At 38.3% G+C, this 20408-nt stretch overlaps 1 protein-coding gene across 4 annotated transcripts in view; it reads left to right on the forward strand.

Moving 5' to 3' along the window:
* Positions 1-20408, forward strand: part of MDN1 (midasin AAA ATPase 1) — a 100083-nt gene that overhangs the window by 61871 nt on the left and 17804 nt on the right. For all 4 annotated transcript variants that reach the window (XM_030489502.1, XM_030489503.1, XM_030489504.1 and 1 more), the window contains 24 exons: positions 395-565; positions 711-925; positions 1023-1404; positions 1586-1695; positions 2829-3525; positions 3901-4062; positions 4530-4803; positions 5800-6035; positions 6682-6777; positions 6981-7075; positions 7790-7914; positions 9080-9226; positions 9494-9603; positions 10025-10098; positions 10287-10482; positions 11965-12124; positions 12282-12428; positions 14351-14477; positions 15436-15541; positions 16656-16771; positions 17998-18477; positions 19021-19247; positions 19647-19793; positions 20022-20194. In XM_030489502.1, coding sequence (XP_030345362.1) covers positions 395-565; positions 711-925; positions 1023-1404; positions 1586-1695; positions 2829-3525; positions 3901-4062; positions 4530-4803; positions 5800-6035; positions 6682-6777; positions 6981-7075; positions 7790-7914; positions 9080-9226; positions 9494-9603; positions 10025-10098; positions 10287-10482; positions 11965-12124; positions 12282-12428; positions 14351-14477; positions 15436-15541; positions 16656-16771; positions 17998-18477; positions 19021-19247; positions 19647-19793; positions 20022-20194 — 4773 coding nt within the window. The remainder of the gene's footprint in view (positions 1-394; positions 566-710; positions 926-1022; positions 1405-1585; positions 1696-2828; positions 3526-3900; positions 4063-4529; positions 4804-5799; positions 6036-6681; positions 6778-6980; positions 7076-7789; positions 7915-9079; positions 9227-9493; positions 9604-10024; positions 10099-10286; positions 10483-11964; positions 12125-12281; positions 12429-14350; positions 14478-15435; positions 15542-16655; positions 16772-17997; positions 18478-19020; positions 19248-19646; positions 19794-20021; positions 20195-20408) is intronic.

Below are 20408 nucleotides of genomic sequence, written 5' to 3' on the forward strand. Positions count from 1 at the left end.
GGTACAGTGGTGGTTGTCTTCCCACAAAGCTCGGTAAACCATCAAGTTCACTTTAAGTGCTTCAGAGCAGAACATTGGGTAGTTTTGTCTGTTTCATGCTTATGCAACCTCATGTATTGTAACAAAAGGTTGCACAATCATAGACTGGAGGCTTTTTTCTGAAAGCTTGCTCTGTAAACACGCTGCATGTTTCACAGGAGGCAGTGCAGACCTCAGGAATTCTGCTCTTTGAGAAGAGGTGCAAGCAAACACTATGTGAATTTGAAAAGGATCTTGAGGAATATCTTGTACTATCCCTACTGGAAAACTGTATCATACTTTTCGTGTGTGTGCTTGATTTTCTTCTGCTCCCCGTAAATTATTCTCAGCTCTAGGTTTCTCTCTCTTTCCTTAGATATCCCCTGAGGAAACGTCTATTCTGTCATCTCAACTAGTTAATGCTGTGTTAGCCTCTTTTTGGAGCAGTACTTTTGCCATGGACCCAGACTACTGGTTGACTTGGAGGCCGCTACCTGCAACAGAGGAAAAGAACTTTTCTAAATCCCATATGAACTGTTCTATGAAGGTTTGTCTCTTCTGACCTAATCAAATAATTAGGCTGAATACTCTTTTATTAGTAATTCAGCAGCTTTCTAAAGCAATACTGTAAGTTCTAGCATAGTCAGTGCAAGTTGTATCTGAACAATCTAACTCTTAATCTCTTAATTTAGGGCCCAGGTATTTTGACCCGAGCCGTTTTCTCAAAGTGCTTGTTTGAAATTCTAACTAGCAGCAGCAAGACAAGCCAGTGGGATGTGAGTGGGCTTCCTGTTCTGTCATCATCCCATGTGACACTGGGAGAATGGATGGAGAGAGCACAGCAGCTTCATGAAGTCAGCACAGCAGTGTGGACCAATATGGCTCTCTCTTCAACAGCAGATTTTAGGTATTAAGACGTCTCTTGCACGTATTTTATTTAAATCAGGCATGTTATAACAAGCTTACTTACTATGTGTAAACTTTTTTCCTTCCTTTGCCTCCAGGCACACAGATGCTAGATTACAGGGAATAGTGCTAAGCAGACAGCTCTCTGCCCTGGTAGATCTGGTTCCAATGGATCTTCAAGGAGAATTTTTGGAGTGCTGCGAGAAGCTCTATCTCAAGGATCCTGTTGCATATGAGTACCTACTCAAGATACTTAAAAGCATCATTGATCAGGAGTTACTTCCTAAAGAATTCGCGTTTCTCCTGCTCACTTGCTTGCAGCAGTTCTTTGGAGAAGGGCTTAAGGAGTTACCAGAGACAGCTTGGCGAGGAAGCCTCTGGGTCAATATTGGTTTGCTGCAGATCCAGGTGTGGCTTCCACAGACCAGGTTTGATCCGGCTGTTAAAAGAGAATACAAGCTCAAGTATGCAAAAGAAGAGGTGAGTGTGGAGCCGAGTTGGCTTCTACCTCTGTAATGTATAAAATCAATGCAAAGGAGTTTGGCTTTGGTGTTCTTGGGCAAATATTTGGTCATGATTTTCAAACTATACAGTTAAAACTTCTTTTAATGTCTAAGATGATGCACCAGAACCTCAGAATGGTTTATTCTTTCCTTTTCAGTTACACCAGCTGGAGTGTGAATGGAAAACAAATGATTTCTCATCCCAGCTGCATACAGGAAAAAGTATCGAAGATGAAGCAGTCAGCAACTATATTCATCCCCATCTCAGGTAACATCTCAGAAAATTAACTCTTCTCTTTTAAATTGGAAATTTCATCTTCAGATGCTTGGGTTTCAAAGCTTTTCTCCACAGCTTTACAACTTTTGTATTTTCTATGGAAATAAAGGTTGCTGATTTTAAAGTATCGGTTTGGATATTGAGGTGGTAAAAACACAGGAGCTGTTCTCTTTACTTGCAGTGACTAAGGAAGTGCCTGTACACACTTTGTACTGCTATAAATACAACAATTAAAGCAGCAGCCTTCACATCTTGATAAAATTGAAGCTATGTTGAGAAGTGAAAATAAAACCGTACATCTAAATTATGGTAGTTTTGTTAACATGTGACAATGTTATTAACAAACTGAAATAAGATGGAATGTGTGTCTATCACTGTCATCCTTCAAGGCCTCGATAGAGGCCAGTGCAATTTTGCAGAGTTCTTGGAATGATTGTACTCGGTAGAAATCTCCAGATGCGTATTTTAGCACCAGCCTTTGCCTGTAGTGCTGTGGGTGAATTAGATTTCTTACCACATAGAGTGCACTGTTGAAATTCAGAATTTGCAGCCGTTGTTTTGTTGTGATTTTTCTGTTTGTTTGTTTGCTTGCTTTTGTTTTTTTATCTGAGGACCTTGAGGAAATTTTAAGTGGACAGACTTCTCCTTTGTGCAGGTTTCCAGGTGTTCCTTGTACATGGAGATAAAAAACTGAGTATTATTCATGATTTTCCCCTATTATGGAAGTTTTTTATTTCAATGTTATACACATAGAGGGATCTGATAATTCTATGCCATTGCTTAAAGAGAAGAATAGTCATTGAAAGCAAGTTCTGAATGGCTGAGTTTTACCAATTGCTTCCAGTAATACTACTTTTTCTTTAGTGCTCACAGAGCTGTCAGGTAGCAAGCAAAAAAGTAATGGAAGTTTGTTGAAATGGCAGAGAGAGTGAGGAAGAGAAGTGCATGTGCATGCTATATGGGTGTCACTTTCTGGTTTTTCCTTATTTGCTGTATCATACAAACTAGGAGAATATTTCTGATGCATCTTTTTTATATATCTAACTATTAGGTTAGATATATATAAACATGTTTATATGAAATATGTTTATATGTTTAAACTGGTCCATGTTATTTCTTAACAGGCTGTTGCATGAAAGAATGCAAAGGTTGAAGGAGCAAATAAACAGTCTTTCCAGAAAAAAGGCCTTCAGGCCTCCAGCTCCACCCTATGACTGCTTATACCAGGAGGCTCACCAGTACATCAACAGCATAGCACAGGTTTCTTCAGTCCAAGATCTTACAGCCCGCCTTCTACAGTTCCTCCGTGGGGAAAGACCTAAATCACTCCAGGCAATACAAAACCTGTTAAATGAGGAAGCATCTTGGCAACAATCACACCATCAGTTTAGAAAACACCTGGCAGAGGACTATGCTGTGTTCCCTGATGCCATCATTCCACTGCAAGCTGCCATCTTACAGTTGCAACATGGCATGCGATTAGTGGCTTCTGAAGTTTATGCAATGCTCAAAAGATTTGTGCGTCCAGCTGACCTCACCAACCTCCTCACTTCTTTGTTGGCATTTCCTTCTGTTGGCCGTGCCTTCCCCAATTACCTTGCTCGTGCAGAAATTTTATGCTCAGTGAATTCAGTTGAGGTCCTTCATGGACTTAAAAAGTTTTCTCTAAAGCACTCTGAAGGAGAATCTGAGGGAGTAGAGCAGCCCTGCCCAACTCTGGAACAGCTCCTTGTCAATGCTTTGCTGCATCTTCAATGCCATGTACTATCCAGGGGAGAGATGGACCAGAAATCCCTGCAGCTTTTTAGACATCTGTGTCAGGTAACATCATAGCCGGTAATGGTTACCAAAGATTTTGTTTACATAAAAAAACCCCAACGAAACCCAAAACCACACATACAAAAACCCAAACAAAACAAAACCAGACTTTTTAGAGAGTTGATTTACAAAATTATTAAGAAAGGAGACTAGAACTTGGCCAAGCACTCTGTTGCATTCTGTTTTCTGTTGCATTCTGTTTTCTGTGGTTTTTCCTCATTGGCTGAAGAAGTCACAAGTCTTCCTTCAAGTTAGATGGCTTTGATTTATACTGTTGTACACTGTAGAGGAGGAAAAAGCCGAACAAGATAGGTACTGCCCCTTTGATGAAATACGAGGTGATTTTGTGTAAAAGCATGATGCTTTGTGTTTCCTTAGGCAATCGTAAATGAATGGGATGAACAGGAACACCGTGCCCAAGAGCGGGAGGCAATGGAACACAGTCTGTACAGATATAGAAGTAAAAGTCATGGGAAAGGACGGAGTGAGGAAGAGGAGGAAGAAGAAGAGTTTAGGAGGAGATTTCCTCTTCATGAAAAGGTAACAACTGTCACTCTGGAAAGAAACCCCAAAATTATGTCTGAAGTAGCTCCTGAAAATACATGCTTAAAGTAAAATGAGATGAGAAATAAAACAGGTTTCTCTTCAGCCAAAAGAAAAATATGGGGTAGATTTTGATAGAACAGTATCACGTACTGTGGTTTTAGTTTCTTATACCTTCTGGTTGTAGGAAGTTTTTGAAATTAATTTCCAGAATTGAACTGTACTGTGGTTTGGGTGAATAATCCCGAATTCCATAACTGAATGACAATATAATTAGTTATGTGTTGTAAAATTCTGGAATTTGATTCATTTTAGCAAGTAGGGTCATTTAGGGTTTTATTACCTGTGAAGAGGGCTGATCTCCTTGAAAGCCATGAGTCAGTTGTGTGTCATTGTGTTGATGGGGAGGAGAGACATTAAAGGAAGAAATTATAATTGACTTTTGATTATCATGTAATTTGCAGGACTTTGATGATATCACAGCTCAACCAAGCCTTGAAGAAAAAATGGAAACTGAAGATCCATTGGAAGACCAGCTGGAAGTTGATAGAGCCCTTTTGTCCAAGAGCTCTATGCAAACAGTAATGATGGTTCATCAACAGTTGTGCTTAAACTTTGCTCGATCCCTGTGGTATCAACAGAGTCTGCCTTCTCATCAAGCCAAACATTATTTCAGTGCATTTATTTCCTGCTATCAGACTGGTGCATGCCTGGTCTCACAATTCTATCCTTTAATTGGTAAGATTGCTAGCAATATTTCAGGTGTGCAGGTCTAGCTTTGTAATTAATTGTTTCAAGTTAATCATATTGCAGGTCATGAAACAGGCCTTTTATGGGAAGAGTGCATAAAACCAGATTTCCTTTTTCTACAGAATTTGCCCCATGTTCAGAATTGTCTCAGTGGAATGCTTTGATTTTTATTCTTTTTATGGATTTTTTTCTTTTAATTCCATTTGTTAATATATAAGACCAACACAGTTTAAGAATAAATTGAATTATCTACTAGAGACGTTTTGATCACTTGGATCTGCATAATCCTGTGGAAGATTATGTACTTGCAGAAATTTCCCAGAAGTAAAACTTGCAATTGAATTCATAATAGAATTGGTTTAAATGGAGCTTCTATAATTAAAAAACCCCAACTGTTGGGTTTTTTATTTAATTCTTTTTTTCCCCTGACCTTTGGCACACTTGATGTGTAAATCATTATAACAATGTTTGAGACCTCAGGATCGTAGCTTCTCAAAGCAGAGCTGTACTTCAGTTCTAATCTAATAAATGTATATGTGTGCAGTTAAGAAAAAGCAGATAACGTCTGCTATTTCTACAGTACCTTATGTTTTTGTTCATACCTGAGGTGTAATATATATGATTTTTTTTTTTTTGTGCATGTGTTGGATTACTTTTTCACTGAGCCTTGCTACTAATTTTCTTGTAACTCTCCTTGATGTGAATTTACGCACAGAGGAACTGTGGTCTCCTGGTAGGATCACAGCCCACCTTTAAGATGCTGATTTTAGTTTTATACAAAAATTTGATAAAATAGGGAATGTAAACTTTAAGTATATCTCTTTGTTCCATACTCCCATCTTATTGCTTATGTCTGGCATATTGTTATATCCTTGTAATACATAACATGCTGAGGCTTGGGATACAGAAGAAAATCCCCCACATCTATTCAACTGAAGAAAGAATTATTTGCATATGTGATGTCTTCCTTTTTTTGCTTCCTAGGTGCTGAAATGAATGATACTCTTTTGGGAAGCCAACTTCTAGCTAGCACTCTTCTTCACAATACATTTTTTGAGGAACTAACTTCAGATCTTGTGCTGCAGCAAGATGGTCCATATGACTTCTACCAGCATCCTAATATTCAGCAAGTCCGACAGTGCCAACCTGTACTTGATAGCTTTGCTAAAGAAGTAAATAGGCTACTGCAGGAATGGCCGGAGCATCCAGTACTTGTGCAGGTAAAAAGACCTCAGCAAGTGTTTGGGGAAAACTGGAACATTTTGGAATTGCATTTGTGTGTAAATATGTGTATAGACATGCATAGACATGTAGGCATACACTTGCCTAGATGTTGTCTGTATTACTTATGCAGATATTTTGAAGTCATTAGGTATTATTAACTGTTCTTTTTGAGTTATGAAATGTTAAGTGGTGTTCACTGCCTACTCCGATCTTACAGCTTTAAGCACCTTTCAGTCTGCCATACCTCAGAGATTCTTGAGGTGTTTTGCTGTTTGGGCTCCTGGATGTTTTTTTCCAAAATTCTTTCATGGTGCTTTAAAATTGATATCTTTGGTCCCAGTTATGGGGCCTGTGTGGCCCTCAGGTTGTATTTCTTAGACTAATGCAGAAACACAGAATCGATTGGAACTCTTTGCATTAGGTCATTTGTGCTACTTTCCCTGAGTGCATTGGCCTTCACTGAATAAGGTTATACTAAAACAAGGAAGCAGTTTAAAATTAAAGACATACATATATATATGTATATATATAGTCTTATCTCCTGCAGGGGAGGGTTGTGCTAATACAAATCAGGTGAACTTCATGACTGCTTCTGTTAAAGATCAGTTACTATAGGTTGAATGCTTGTTTTTTATTCTGCAGCTGTTAGTTGTGATGGACAGAATCTGGAGTTTTCCACTCTCTAGTCCTCTCTCAAAGTTCCTGAATGGCTTGGAAATTCTTCTTGCAAAGGCACAGGTAAGAAAAGTGCTAAGGGAAGCGGTACCACAATAAAAACAACTGAAAACTGTCTGCTTGGCAGGATTTGGGGAAGTGAATTTGCTCCACGCTATAAGTTTAACGAGCAGGAATGTAATCCAGAGTACTGCATGAATCTTGTCTTGCAAAGGCTGATTTCTGGCTTTGTATAAAGGTGAACTTGCTGGTTTTTTTTTCCCCAGGACTGGGAGGAAAATGCTAGTCGAGCTTTGTCCTTGCGGAAACATCTTGATTTGGTCACACAGCTGATTATTCAGTGGCGTAGACTGGAGTTGAAGTAAGAACTGTCCTTCCCTACTGCTTTTTTCTTAGATACTGTAAGCTTCTGCCTCCATACAGAGACACATTCCATGCAGAATTGCCTTAATCATGGAACATGCTTCTCTGTATGTTCCAGTGTGTTCTCTGTGCATGTGGCTGTCCTAGTAAGAGTGTTAGCAGCTGCACTGGGCTCAGAATGAGCATGTCCAGCCCATGGTGACCCTATGTATATGCCTCAGGGGGAGTAGAAGCAGAACAGATAGCTACAGTACTTGGTCCTAATATTTTCCTAGTGTTCTGTTTTCATCCTAGGGTTTGCTGAGCCTGCAGTGTTTTGTCTAACAACCCCCATTAATTTTCCCTTAAAAATTATTGTTTAGTCTCCTGTTAAAACCATGTAAAATCTTTATATCCACAGTATGCCATGATCAGGAATTCCACAAGTCTACCTCAAGTTTCATGAAAAGAAACTTCTGAACTTGGCTCTGACTGGTTTTGTTTTTATCATCCCTAGTTCCTGCACTTCTCTCATATTTAATAATAGTGGCAAAGCAGTGATCCTCAAGAGTTAGTTGTGTATATTAAGCATACCTGCAGATTATTCCACCTTGTAAAATCTTCCATTAGTTTAGCAGAAACAGAGAATAAAGTTTATGATGTTTTGGAGCCCAAACTACCCACAATATTTTTGCTTTATTTTTTTCTTCTTTCTCTTCCTTATTGTTTCCAGTTGCTGGTCGGTAAGTTTGGACAATATAATGAAGCAGCATGTAGAGAAATCCACAAAGCACTGGTTCTCAATCTATCAGATGATTGAGAAGTACGTTCAAGAACAGACAGAGGCAAACACAGAAGGTAAGTGCTGGTCTTATATGAATGTGTGATGCAGTTCCAGCAATTACAAAGGATGCATAATTAAGGTCCTAAAACCCAGAGTTTGGTGCACCTTCAGGTGTAGTTCTTGCCCTACAATAAATTCTCTTTGCCTTACAATAAATTCCATGGCTGTATAGTGTCTTCCATACAGAGTGAACTTCACGGCTTGATATTTATTTCTGGAGTCACCTGTGTCTCTCATAGGGCCAACACTGTAGGTGGTGTGAATTAAAAAAGATATCTGTAAAAAGCATCTAAAAGAAAGTAGAACTGTGTATGTCATGCACATATAAACGTTTCAAACAGATTTGGAGGGTAGGAGGCCTCCATCTGCAACTGGAAAAGGCATAATTCATGTTCCGGCTTAACAGCTTTTAACATTCTGTATAAAGCCTAAAGAATTCTTACACTAAGTATGTTTTGGTACATGCTGTTCTTAGTAAATCTCTCTGCATGTGTTTATGTTACATAATACAGAGGAAAGAAGATAGTTCTCAGTCCCTTGCCTCCCCAAAACGCAGTGAAAGTGTAAAGATGAAAGTGACATTCTCTGGCACGAGGCAGAGTTCTTCCAATCTCATGGCTAATTAATGCACTTGACAAGCTTCAGATCCTTGGGTTATTTTACATTTCCAAATGGACAGCTTGTCTTCTTCCATAGTTAGTGCTCTAAAGACACTGTATTCTCTACCAGATTCTTCTAAGATCTATTTCTGTTTTCATGATTTGAGGAATTAAGGAACTGGCAGTGACTAATTTGTAGTGTGGTTCATCATGACCAAAAAAGCCATTCATTTATAGAGAATAGCAACTATTCTTTAAACACTTGATCCACTCTGAAGCTGGGCATGTAGCTGGTCAGCTCGGTCGCTACCTTAATGCTGTCTCGTCCTCTCTCTTTTCTTACAGTGTTTGTTCATTTTACTTATTAAATTAGAATTCTCTTCTACCCTTTTCTATTTTGTTTTGAACCTCTCCTAATAGAGACCTGATATTTAGTTGGAAGTTTACAAGGAGCACATAGCAATTTTTATGTAGAGGTTTGCCCCTTTGGGGTTGGTTTGGGTTTGTTTGGTTTCTTGGTTTTTTTGTTTTGTTTTGTTTTCTCCCACTTTTCTTTCTAAATTTCTGGTGCAATGTTCAGAAACAGAGCATATGGATCTGAAAACACTGCTGAGCACACTACAAGCTTTCATTGAAGGATCTACACTGGGAGAGTTTCATGCACGACTCCAAGCACTACTGGTTTTCCACTGCCATGTCTTGCTGATGCCTCAAGTAGCAGAAAAGGGTAAGTTCTTAGCATTGCATGTGTTGAGTCTTCTTTACAACAACCTGACAATCAGCTATTCATGACTTTCCACATAGATCACTAAGCTCATAAATACAACACAAGCCTATGCTGCTGGTTTTCCCATTTCCATGAAGAATACTGTCAATCAGTTTACCCCAACTTTTGGTGTTGCTAAACTTCGTAATTACAAAAAAAAAAATCTCCTCTTCATACTGAAAAGTATCCCATTTTTAAAAGAAACTTGTTATTGTCTGTCCCTTTCAGATGTTCTGTGCAGCATCCTGTGGAACCTATACAATTATTATAAGCAGTTTTCAGAGTGTGTTCAGGCCAGAATCACTGAACTTCGTCAACCTATAGAAAAGGAACTTAAGGTAAAAGGAAACTTCACTCAAACAATCTACTGATCTAATCAAAGGAACAGCAGAGCAGATATTTTTTGAATTTGTATATAATCGCTCCGTTGGCCACTGAAATCCCTACTACATATTTTCTTTGGCAAGAATTTACTTTTGAGGTGAGGGGTTGGTTGAAGTCTTTAATGTTTGGTCAGTTCCATTTAGCCATGGAGGTTTCTACCCAGTAGCGAAGTCCCTTTGGATTTCATAGGATTTGGCTATGCAGCAGTTTTAGCATAAACACATATGTTAATAGACTAAGATGCCTATGCAATAATTTGCTCACCTACTACAGTCTTGCATTTTAAGACTGCCAGATCATCATGACTAACTTGCTTTAAAGATGATCTTTTATATGGAAATACTTCATTGCATTGATTATTTATTTTCCTAACAGGAATTTGTGAAGATTTCAAAGTGGAATGATGTCAGCTTCTGGGCTGTAAAACAGTCAGTTGAAAAAATACGCAGGTAACTCAGAGCTTGAAATTAAGTTCCTTATTTGGAACCTTCCTTCTAGATGATTCCTCTGTGATGCTACATTTTAATGCAAGAATGTTTTTTCTGCTCATAACACAGTGGAAACATTTCTTTCTAGCACTGAGAGATTTCCAGGATTGTAAAACCCAGTAACATTTTTGCTTTGCTTTGGTAATTAGGACCCTCTTTAAATTCATGAAGAAGTTTGAAGTTGTTCTGGGTGAGCCATGTCGGCCTGCCTTGGTGGAAATTGGTAAGGAAGAGCAGCTGGATTGCTTGCAAAAGCAGGAAGAATCTGAGAACATAGAGACCAAAGTTCAGAGGCTAAACACCGCATTAAGAAAAATTCTGTCTGCTAGAACAGATGTTGCCAAGGTGACTGTATTCTTTATTCTAAGTGTTGGAAGGATATTTTCTCTATTCTCATCTGTATGTTGCTTTTCATTGATTTATGCAGAAAAAAATCTTATGTGTCAAATCTGTTGAGCATATCATCAGTTTCTTGGTTTGTCTTGTGTTCAGTGTTATGAAACACTGCAGATGGGTGGGAATGCAGCATGGAAAGACAAGATTGTTCTGTATCGATTTGGCACAGTATCTGTGCTCTAATATAAAGATGATGGCAGTTACACATTTCATCATCCAAGTTGCTTGCATATTGTCTGCAGCAATTAGTTCCTTCCCTACTAGTACAGTGATATGGACTGGGTGTTGAAATTATTATTGCCCTTTTTCTTCTAAGCAAGGTCCAAGACAAATGATTGTGTAGCTGTAGGGTTTGTGCATATATAAGCTCTGATTAAATATAAAATTACTTTGAGCCTGAATTCTGATATGGGAATGCACTGTGTTGTCCTACGTTTGCTGTTGGCTGACAGCGTGTGTGCAGGGAACATTTACTGTGGGCTAGCTGATACACGGTTAATCCTACTCTACATGCCATACAGTTCAGTTGTCTCTTAAATTTTCCAGCTCAGAGAGGAAGTCAAGTAATTTTCTTCCCAAAATAGATTCCTACTCGTTTCTGTTAGTTTTTATTAATAAGATGCAAGGAGACAATCGTAACTCATCAGAATTTGGGGGTGAGTGGGAAATGCTCAGTTACTCTCAGCTTCCAATGCTTTGTTCAGTTTCTTCAGACCAGGAGGGTGGCTGATCTTGCTCTTGTCCTGTGACAGGAGGATAGAGTGAGGAGGCAGAAAACTGATGAAAATCTAATGTGTTCAGTTGTGGGCTTGGTTTGTTGGTGGTTTCTTTGTTTGTAAGCATGTTACTGATAGTTAACAGGGTTATCAGTTTTACTTATTGCAGTTTCTTCTTGTCTCTGCATCTTTAAAAAAGATGCATGCAATCCTAAATTGAACAAACCCTGGGGATTAGGTTTGGACATGCTGGGGGATTAGTTCTGTTACTTAATAATTTCTATTTGCATACTGGTTTTGTTGTTGTTTAGCAGTGCAAAAAACTGGAAAGTAGGTGATATTCTTATCCAGTGCCATGAGGGCATTAGTGATTTATGGTTATGTGGTTATGAGGTTATGAGGTTATGAGGTTAATGTGACTTTGAGCTTGGAAGGCTGAAGAAGCTGACCTGAAGCAGTGATAAAACAAGCACGTAAGAGAGTAGGATCATAGCATCTTCCATTTGTTTGGCTGCTTTCAAAACTAATGTATGCCTGACATGCATATATTGTGATTTTCCTTAAATGCTGGTGCTGAACTGTTAACATGGACTTGTTTTGTGGTGTCAGATGAATGTAGAACTTCGCCCTTATTTTTGCAACAATTTCTCTTGATGGTTAAATAACACAGCTTTTGGCACGTGTGTATAATCTTCTTTCTTTTTATTTTTCTCAGAGAGCACTCCCAGAAGAATGTCAGGATGGCATTACGTTCCATGCAGAATCTCTGCAGTACCGTCTGCCTAAGCTTACTAAAAAAATGAAGAAAATGTGTTCAACAGTTACAGAAAATAATTCACTCTTAAGTCTGGTGGAAAATCTTGAGCAGTTCACAGGTTAAGTATTCTTGAGATTTCCATACCATAATTGCCCTCTGTAACATAAAGGCAAGAGATCACGAGAAAGTGTAGATATATAGTTCCCTTCCCAGGTTATCTTCCCCTGGCAGCTTTGTATATGTTGAATTTTCACATCTCTTACCTTTCTGTGCAGGTGGTATCATTGTTTCTGTAGCTGAACTGCAAAATTTAACATTTGATCAGACAGCAACTAAGGAGAAGCAGAAATCAGAGGCAAAGCATATTCAGATGCAAAAGCAACGGGCTTTGTCAGATCTCTTCAAAAGCCTTGCTAAAACAGGTGAGCTTTGGCTAAAATGTGCTTGGTTTAAAAGTACAAAGGTCCTAAGCATGTTACTATTTTTGCCAATCCATCTAAACCCACCATAATACTATATTCTTGAAGTCATTGAGCCACTAATATGTAGAAGCAGTTAAGTCTCTCTTTCTCTTCGTCTGTTGACTGTGAGGCCTAGTGTGTTGCCCTTTCAAATATGTTCTATTTTTCTTACGTTCCATTAGGTATACAACAGTAGCTTTTCTGAAGCAGAAATCTGCTTTATCGCCAGTCCAAAGTCACTGCCCACGTTTTAGAAACAAGAAAGAAGCTCATTATCTTGTAAACATTCTCTGATCCAGAACTGAGTTTAAGTTAGCTGATTAGAATGAGAGCCCATCTCTCATTGATTGACAGACTGGCAGAGATGAGATTGGCAGAGGTGTGGTTGAGCCATGGAGACTGCATGGATGGGGAATCATTGGAGGCACCCTATTCAGCAGCCCAGTCTCCATTGCTCCCCCTGCTAGTCTTACAGTAAAGGACCTACCCAAACTATTAATTGTTGCCTTTTACTTTGGTGTTACATGGAATTACTCTTCAACTGTTCTTGCTCACTGAGCAGTTCAGAAACCAGCAGAAGTAAGCAGTCTTGTTAAATAAGCAGCTGTCTGACAGCATTCTTTTAAGTCATAGGTAGAAATAGAAATAAATGTAACTTTGCTTCTCCCCCTTCCCTTCCCCCCCCCCCACTTGGAATGGAGTTTAGTGTTTTGGTGCTTCTCTTGGAAGCCATAGCTTCTGGCCTGCAGTGATGCTAAGAACCTCTTGCGGGGGAGGAGACAGGGAGAAGGAGGAGGAAGAGAGAGATTTCTGTTCCTCAGAGGTGCAGAAGGAAGCTTGGAAACATGAAGTTAAGGGTTTCAAGAAGGCATGATTTTGATAAAAAGCTGGAGTGTCACACTTGGAAAGTGAATGAAAACATAAACATCCTAAATGCTTTCTGGGAGGGCGAGGAGGCTTCAGGTGTAGTTTCAAGTGTTTGCAGTTTATGCTACTTAAATAAGTTGATGTGTACTGAGTAAATAGTTTCCAGAATATTGAGGTCCTTTCTTATTTAGATGACTGCAAAGACAGGTGAATCTAAGTGGGAGGTTTCCAGCACATATACTTTTCCTGTGTATTTCCACCCACTGGTGCCAAAGGAATTAACTGTCATTGCTGCCCTGTGAAGTTTGTGCTGGAGGAGTGACATACTGTGATGATTTAATTAACACATGGGATTTGAATTCTTTACTGAGCTCTCTGTGGTTTCAGGTGACACCTTTACCTTCCTCATTCATCAGCCTTTTCAAGTCTTAAAAATGAGGTGATAATTCCTACCTCAGCTTTCATAAAGTGTGCAAAGCAGTGAAAAGTGTTGCTTTTAAGACTTGTTCTCCATTTTGTTTGGAAAAATGGCAATGTAACCTAAATAGCTAATGAGCATTTCTTACAAGCTCTGCTTACCTTCAGGATGCTTTGAAAGTATTCTAATTGCCTTTAAAGAAATGAGCATGTTTAATCCAGTTTTAAAAATAGCTAAAATAGCAGAGTTACTTTAAACAGAGTTTTTTAAAAGTACATAGCTGTAACTTTCTCTGGCTATAGCCTGCCTGACAGGTTCAAGGCTTTCTGGTTTTCCTCTTGACCACTGCCACCAACCTTGTTTATACACACAGGTCTATGTTTGTCTTATTTCAGCTGTGTTCAGCTGTACATAGCTAACAGCGATGTGTTCTTACATTACGAAACTTGCAGCATATTCGAAGACTTGTCAAAATCAGACAGCATGAGGAAAAGAATTACATCAGATGTTTTAGTATCTTAATGCCAACCGTCTGAGTGACATTTCTCATATAAAAGAATGAGGCATAAAAGGATGTTGCGTTCAAATGTCGTTCCAGGTTTGTCATACCGGAAAGGTCTATCTTGGTCCCGTTCTAAAGATTACCATGAAATACTCTACCTCCACCCACTGGACTTGCATAGCGCGTTAGGTGTAGTAAATCATACATGTGAACTGGATGCCACGTATGTACACAGTATTTCTAACCCTTAGATCGTATGAATTGCAGCTATAATATATAGAATTTTTTTGCATGTGGATTTAGACTGGAATTAGTGGACTGTAATTCGTGTAGGATTTTACATATTCCCTTGCGTTCCTTTCCTCCCATTACTTCTCAGTTTGAAAATCCTTTACGTACTGTACTAGCATGTCCAACTGAGCAAAAGTTTGGTTGTTTTGAGGGGTTTTGTTTGTTTGTTTTTTGTTTCTAATTTGCACTTTTGACAACTTTACTCTCAGTTTCATTGTTTCTGTGGATTAGATTTCAATTAGCCTTCTGCTGTCCAGTTTTGCCTGGCATGCTTTGCTAGCATTATATTAGAAAGTAGACTGCTGATTATCTTATTAAAGATAAATTGTAATTTACAGGGACTGCTTAGTTGTTTTGTTTTCATTGAATAATGGGATATTTCAGGAGAAAATACATAGACTTCAAAATGGGCATTTCTGGAAAAACTTATCTACAGTAACAATGTTCCTTCATGTATTTCCATGTTGCTTTTTTGGCAGCAAGTGATTTTTGTCATTGAGACATGCTCCTTATTGTCTTCCTCAGGCATAAGGGTTTAGTTTATACAGTCTTTCATCAAAGCCAAAATAAAGGCTTGCCTATCAAGCCGGATTTAGCTGCATGGGGAGAAGAAAAAATAAATATCACTATTTAAGTGTTAAATGATATTCAAAGATAGATGTTTTGCCACTATTGCTTAGTGTTTCCTTAGAGTTTATTTAAAAAATTAAATGTATTCTTAAGACTAGAATACTTATGAAGAAAATGAAGAACTACAAGATCAGTGTGTTTGCAAAATAACAAATTGTAAGCAAATGCATTAGGTTGAAGAGCTGACTTGGTGGTTCCAGTATGCTGAGGTACTGAAATGATACAGCTTTCTAATATTAGACTTTTTTGTGCTTTGTCAGGTTGATGACAGAGATTTCTTCTGCCTGGGATGGATGCCAGAAGTACTTCTATCGGTCACTTGCACGCCACTCTAGACTTCAGACAGCGTTGTTAGCACCTGCCAAGGTAAAAACACCACAGTAAAAATAGAAATTCTACTTCTGTTAACTTCACTTTACCACCTTGGACTGAAATTTTTTCATAGTAAAAAGTCGATGTGAGATAATGCTATGTTCTGTAGTAGGATACAAAGTATGATATTTTAGGACAAACCATTAAATGCAGCATTTTAAAACCTGTTGTTTTATGAATGAGCAATTTCAGTTTAGTGAATTAAGTTAGTGATCTGTTCAATGTACAGCATCTTTCATCCCAGCAGATCCCAAATTGCTACTTTTTGTTCATGAAGGGAACTCCAAAATGATGAATCAAAACTTGTTAGGAAAAAAGCTATGATTAGTTGGTGCTCATGAAAAAAAAAATCGGTTGAGATTTATAATTTAACATAATTGGACCCTGAGTCTTAACACAAAAAGCGCTAGTATATTCCCTTGCTTAAAAATTGGTCTAAAATCAGAAGAGGGAACAAATGAGCTCTGCCGAATCAGTATCACCTTTTCAATATTCTAGGAAAAAAAGATCTCTTCCAGATTCTCTTCCTTTCAGTGTGCTTTGCCCCTTGTTTTACAACATGATCTTGTCAAACATCACAGCTGATAATGGCCATAAATAACAGAACGTAGCTGTGATCCGTTTTGCTCTGTGTTGTGAACATTTATTCTAAGCTTTAAAATGGGATCCCTCCTAATGAAAGGAGTGAAAATAGTTAGCAGTAAAGCTGGTAAAAAGAATTGTGGAAGTGATTTTTAGCAATGGTCATGTATGTAAAAGCTTTAGATTGTTACCTCTTTAGATTTTTATCATAATTTATGTAAGGTAGCTTTACTATTGGAACTAAATTCCTGATAAGAATTGCTGCAGGGGGGAGGGCAATGTAATACCACTGTTGTTGCAGAAGCTACCTGAAAATCAAATTTGTGAGCAGCATATATGGAAGATGCAGAAAAATTAAGATGAGGAAACTGTAATAACAGTGATTTTTGTCTGCATTTTAAGTTGTTCAATTAAACCATAACCTTTCAACCTGCTCAGGGAAATGAAGTGGAGGCACAGAGAATGTCGTTGTCTGCTTATTCATCTAACTGTTCCCTCCCACCTCTTCTGCATCTGTTTTCTTTAGGATATTGGACTAGGTAGCATTGAACGATGCAAAGGGTTCACTGCCCACCTCATGCAGGTGCTTGTCAGACAGAGGCGATCTCTGACTACATTGACAGAACAGTGGATCTTACTGAGGTATTTTGCATTTTCCAACCTTTAACTGTTGGGAAGGAGTTTGACAGTAAGCAATTCAGTTCAAGAAAGATGGAAAGTAAAGTAGAAGAAAATAAAATTCTTGCCCCCTGCTTCCCCATTTCTCTCCTCCCCTCATTTAACCCTAGATAGAAAAGATCCGGGGCGGTGGAGGGGTTAGATATTGTTTATCCTGTCATTGCACCCAATAGTTTGGAATCAAATTAATTTGGGAAAATAGATTAGACACACATGAAGACCATGAAATAATTACAGGTAAACCATTAAACCTATCAATTGTTAAATCTCCCTCTTTTGGTATTGGCCTAAGTTAATTTTGGCTACGTTCAAGTTGTTGGTTTGATCTTGAGTAAATAAATGATCTGGATGGCACTTCTAGCCAAAATGAACAAAACCTCAACAGTTTACAATGAAAAGCTCTAAAGAGGTGGGAGGTGCTAGATCTTGTGTCAAAACTGTAAAAGAAAAAGAACATAGAAAATCTTTTCTATTGTGATTTTTTTCACCCCATTGCTTGACTCATCAGTTTCACTGCAAACTCCACTGTTGTTCTGCATATTTGTGTTCATCACTAATGTAATACATAAACCTTTTTGAAGTTAGGTCAGGAGCTATTTCCTTTGTACAGGGAAGGAAATATAGACTGGAGATTACTGATGCAAAATTTCTACTAACCCTAGCCCATTTGGAAAAACAAGCAAAAAACCCCACAACCCTGCAACCAACCAACCAAAAGCCCAAAACACAAAGTCCTTAACTTCACAGTTGTGAGAATAATGAATCACTTGCCTGCATTGCTGTGACTTTCATTGCAAATCAGATTGTTTGTTATGAGCTGACTGTTAGGCAGCACATCAGAGAATGAAGATGTGTCAGAATCTGATTTGCTTTTACAATGGAGGAGAACGAACAATATTTGACTAACAGGCCAGGAGTTTAAGGGTGGTTTGAAAAGATGGTGTAGATTCTGAAAAATCTCAGAAATCCCTGTTTTCAGGACATATATTCTCAAAAATAAGCAGTACAGAGTTAAATTCACTAATTAAACAAAGCTTTTTCTTGGGAAAAAAGTTTGACTTCCACTAATTCCATAATTCCATATTAGCTAGATCTTCTATGAATTTAGTCTGAAGGTTTAGCTTTTAAAAGGGAAATATGAGATAAAACTCAGTGATTGTAACTTTTTTTCCTTCTTTCTTCGTAACTAGGAACCTCCTGAGTTGTATACAAGAAATAGATTCTAGGTTGACTGCTGACAGAGAATATAACGTAGCATTTCCTCCTCAAGACAGTATTCAGCACTGGACTGACAAACTGCAGCAACTTTCCATGCAGTGTGTGATGGTTCTTGAGGAGCTGTCTTGGTTTATACAGTGCTGCCCAAAAGAAGAGTTAACAAAGTGCAGTGACAGTGAAAGGACAGATGTCAAAACAAACACTCCTCAGAGTTCAGGACCTGAAATGGAAAATGTTTTTATGGGAATACCTGATCTAATTCCCTCAGAGTTAAAATACTTGTCTCCAGTAACAACTGAGCAACTGCCTCCTGGATGCAGGATGCGAAATAAGGATCAGTTATGGCTGCAGGTAGCTGCACAATTGACTGCAATGCTGACAAATGTGAAGGCAATGAAAGCAGAAGTGGACAAAATAAGACAACAGTCATGTGAGACCTTGTTTTATTCCTGGTGAGTTCTCTATGTGCGCAAAATGGAGTCTCTATGTTTTATGTTCATATAAGATGGAATCATCTTGAAAATCTTTGCCTATGCATATCTTAAAAGTTGTTCAGGTGCTCTTGAAGCTTGTTTCTATTTGTTTTTCTTGCAAAATGCAATGCCTGGCTTTTGAAGCAAATGTACGTGTCTTCTACACTCCCCCAACAAGTCAGAAAAAAATTGGTCCATCTCAGCTTCTCAGTTTGTCTTAGTCTCCTGGGATTTCATCCCCATCACTCCTTAGTTAATGGGGTCAATTAATTAATTTCAAACGTCAATTTAATGAAGAAATTTTAATTTTAAAAGAAATCTGTAGACTATTTAATAATAACCCTCTCATTTGTCCCCACTTCAGACAGTGTATATGGCATATCTGCTTGTTGTTAGACTTCTTATTTAACAAGTTCAAGATAGAGATCAGCTGCCTCTCCCCTATCTGTGCCCCAAGAAAAGATTTGATCTTATATTGAATGGTTTGTTCTTCTTTAAGTGTTATGGGATTTCTTGTTGCAGGAAGGATTTTGAAGTTTGCACATCAGCTGTGAGTTGTTTGCTGGAAGTCTCAGCTCAGTTACAGGGCATAGAGTCCTTGTTTCTTCCAACTGGGGAAGACAGGCAAGCTGCAAATCAGATGGCCCTAATCAAGAGCCTAAACTATATACAAGAAGAAGTTAATAATACATCTTCAGACTTCACAGCCTGGAGAACACAGCTTCTTGCTTCCGTGTCAGAGTGCAGTGGTAAGGACAATTCTTCTCTGCCCCTTTTGTAATTCAGATAAAGATACAAGAGTTCATTAGTTTGGTTTTTGTAGAGGATGGCTCCATGTTCATTCATATATCCAGAAACATTTGATGAAATCATCCAGATACCCAGAAACACTTGATTAAATTCAAACTTGCAAAATTTAGTCCAGACTTAATTTATGCAGTAATTTATTTCTCCCTCCCTCCCCCCCTTAGTCACTGTTGATGACAGATCTTACACCATAGTTGCAGGGCAGGATTAGCAAGGAGATTTTACAGAATTATGTAGTAAAAATTGCATAGTGCTTAATCATGCTCCTTGCAAAGGGGAAACATAGTAACCTGTAATGTAATGTATTTCTGTGTAAAACTGCCTGTGTTATGGTTCAAAAGGAAATCAATGGGCAGATGAAGAGTTTGTGGAGCACTTCTCAGCAAAAGTGGAAAACGTTATCCGTGTTGTTCTGTATGCCATCCAGTGTTTGGTAGAGAGAAAACAGGAAGATGGAAAAGAGGAAGAAAAATCTCCAGAGGAAAATGGTAAGTTTGTTCATTTACCTAAGGTAGAGGAAGAGAGTTTAAACTATGCAAACCTAAAAATTCCTTAAACTGTTGTCTAGCAGAGGTACCAATACAGAAAGGAATTGCTGTTTTAATAGAAGTCATCTATTTAAGCAGATAGGATGGGTATTTCTAGATTGCTTCCTATAACATTTTTAGGATGTCTAACTTGATTTCCGTATTTTTTTAAATGTATTTCAAACAAAGAGGATGCAGCCTCATTTGACGTGATTAAAGAAGGACATATAACTAAGCTTTTGGATGAAGATCTCTCTGCTGATCTGGATTCTTTGCATGTGCAGAAGGCAATTTTGGCGGTTTCAGAACTCCTGGAGAACCTGAAATCTTATGGGGAAGATTACACTTCAGATAAACATAAGGTAAAATTGTTCTTCTCGAGAGTTTTTGGCTTAGGGGTCTCAAAAGATTTGGAATTGTGACCTTTAGTAGTTGCACGTACATTGCTTCTTATTGTCCAGTAGCTTAGAACTACAAGCATGTGAGAAATTGTGGGCAAATATAAGTGCTCTTCTGCAGTGCAAAAGCTGCAGTGCAAAAGCTGGTGGAAGAGTTAAGTTTTAGGGGTGGTTTTTG

Source organism: Strigops habroptila, chromosome 6, assembly GCF_004027225.2.
Source record: "Strigops habroptila isolate Jane chromosome 6, bStrHab1.2.pri, whole genome shotgun sequence".
In the NCBI taxonomy this organism is placed as follows: Eukaryota; Metazoa; Chordata; class Aves; order Psittaciformes; family Psittacidae; genus Strigops; species Strigops habroptila.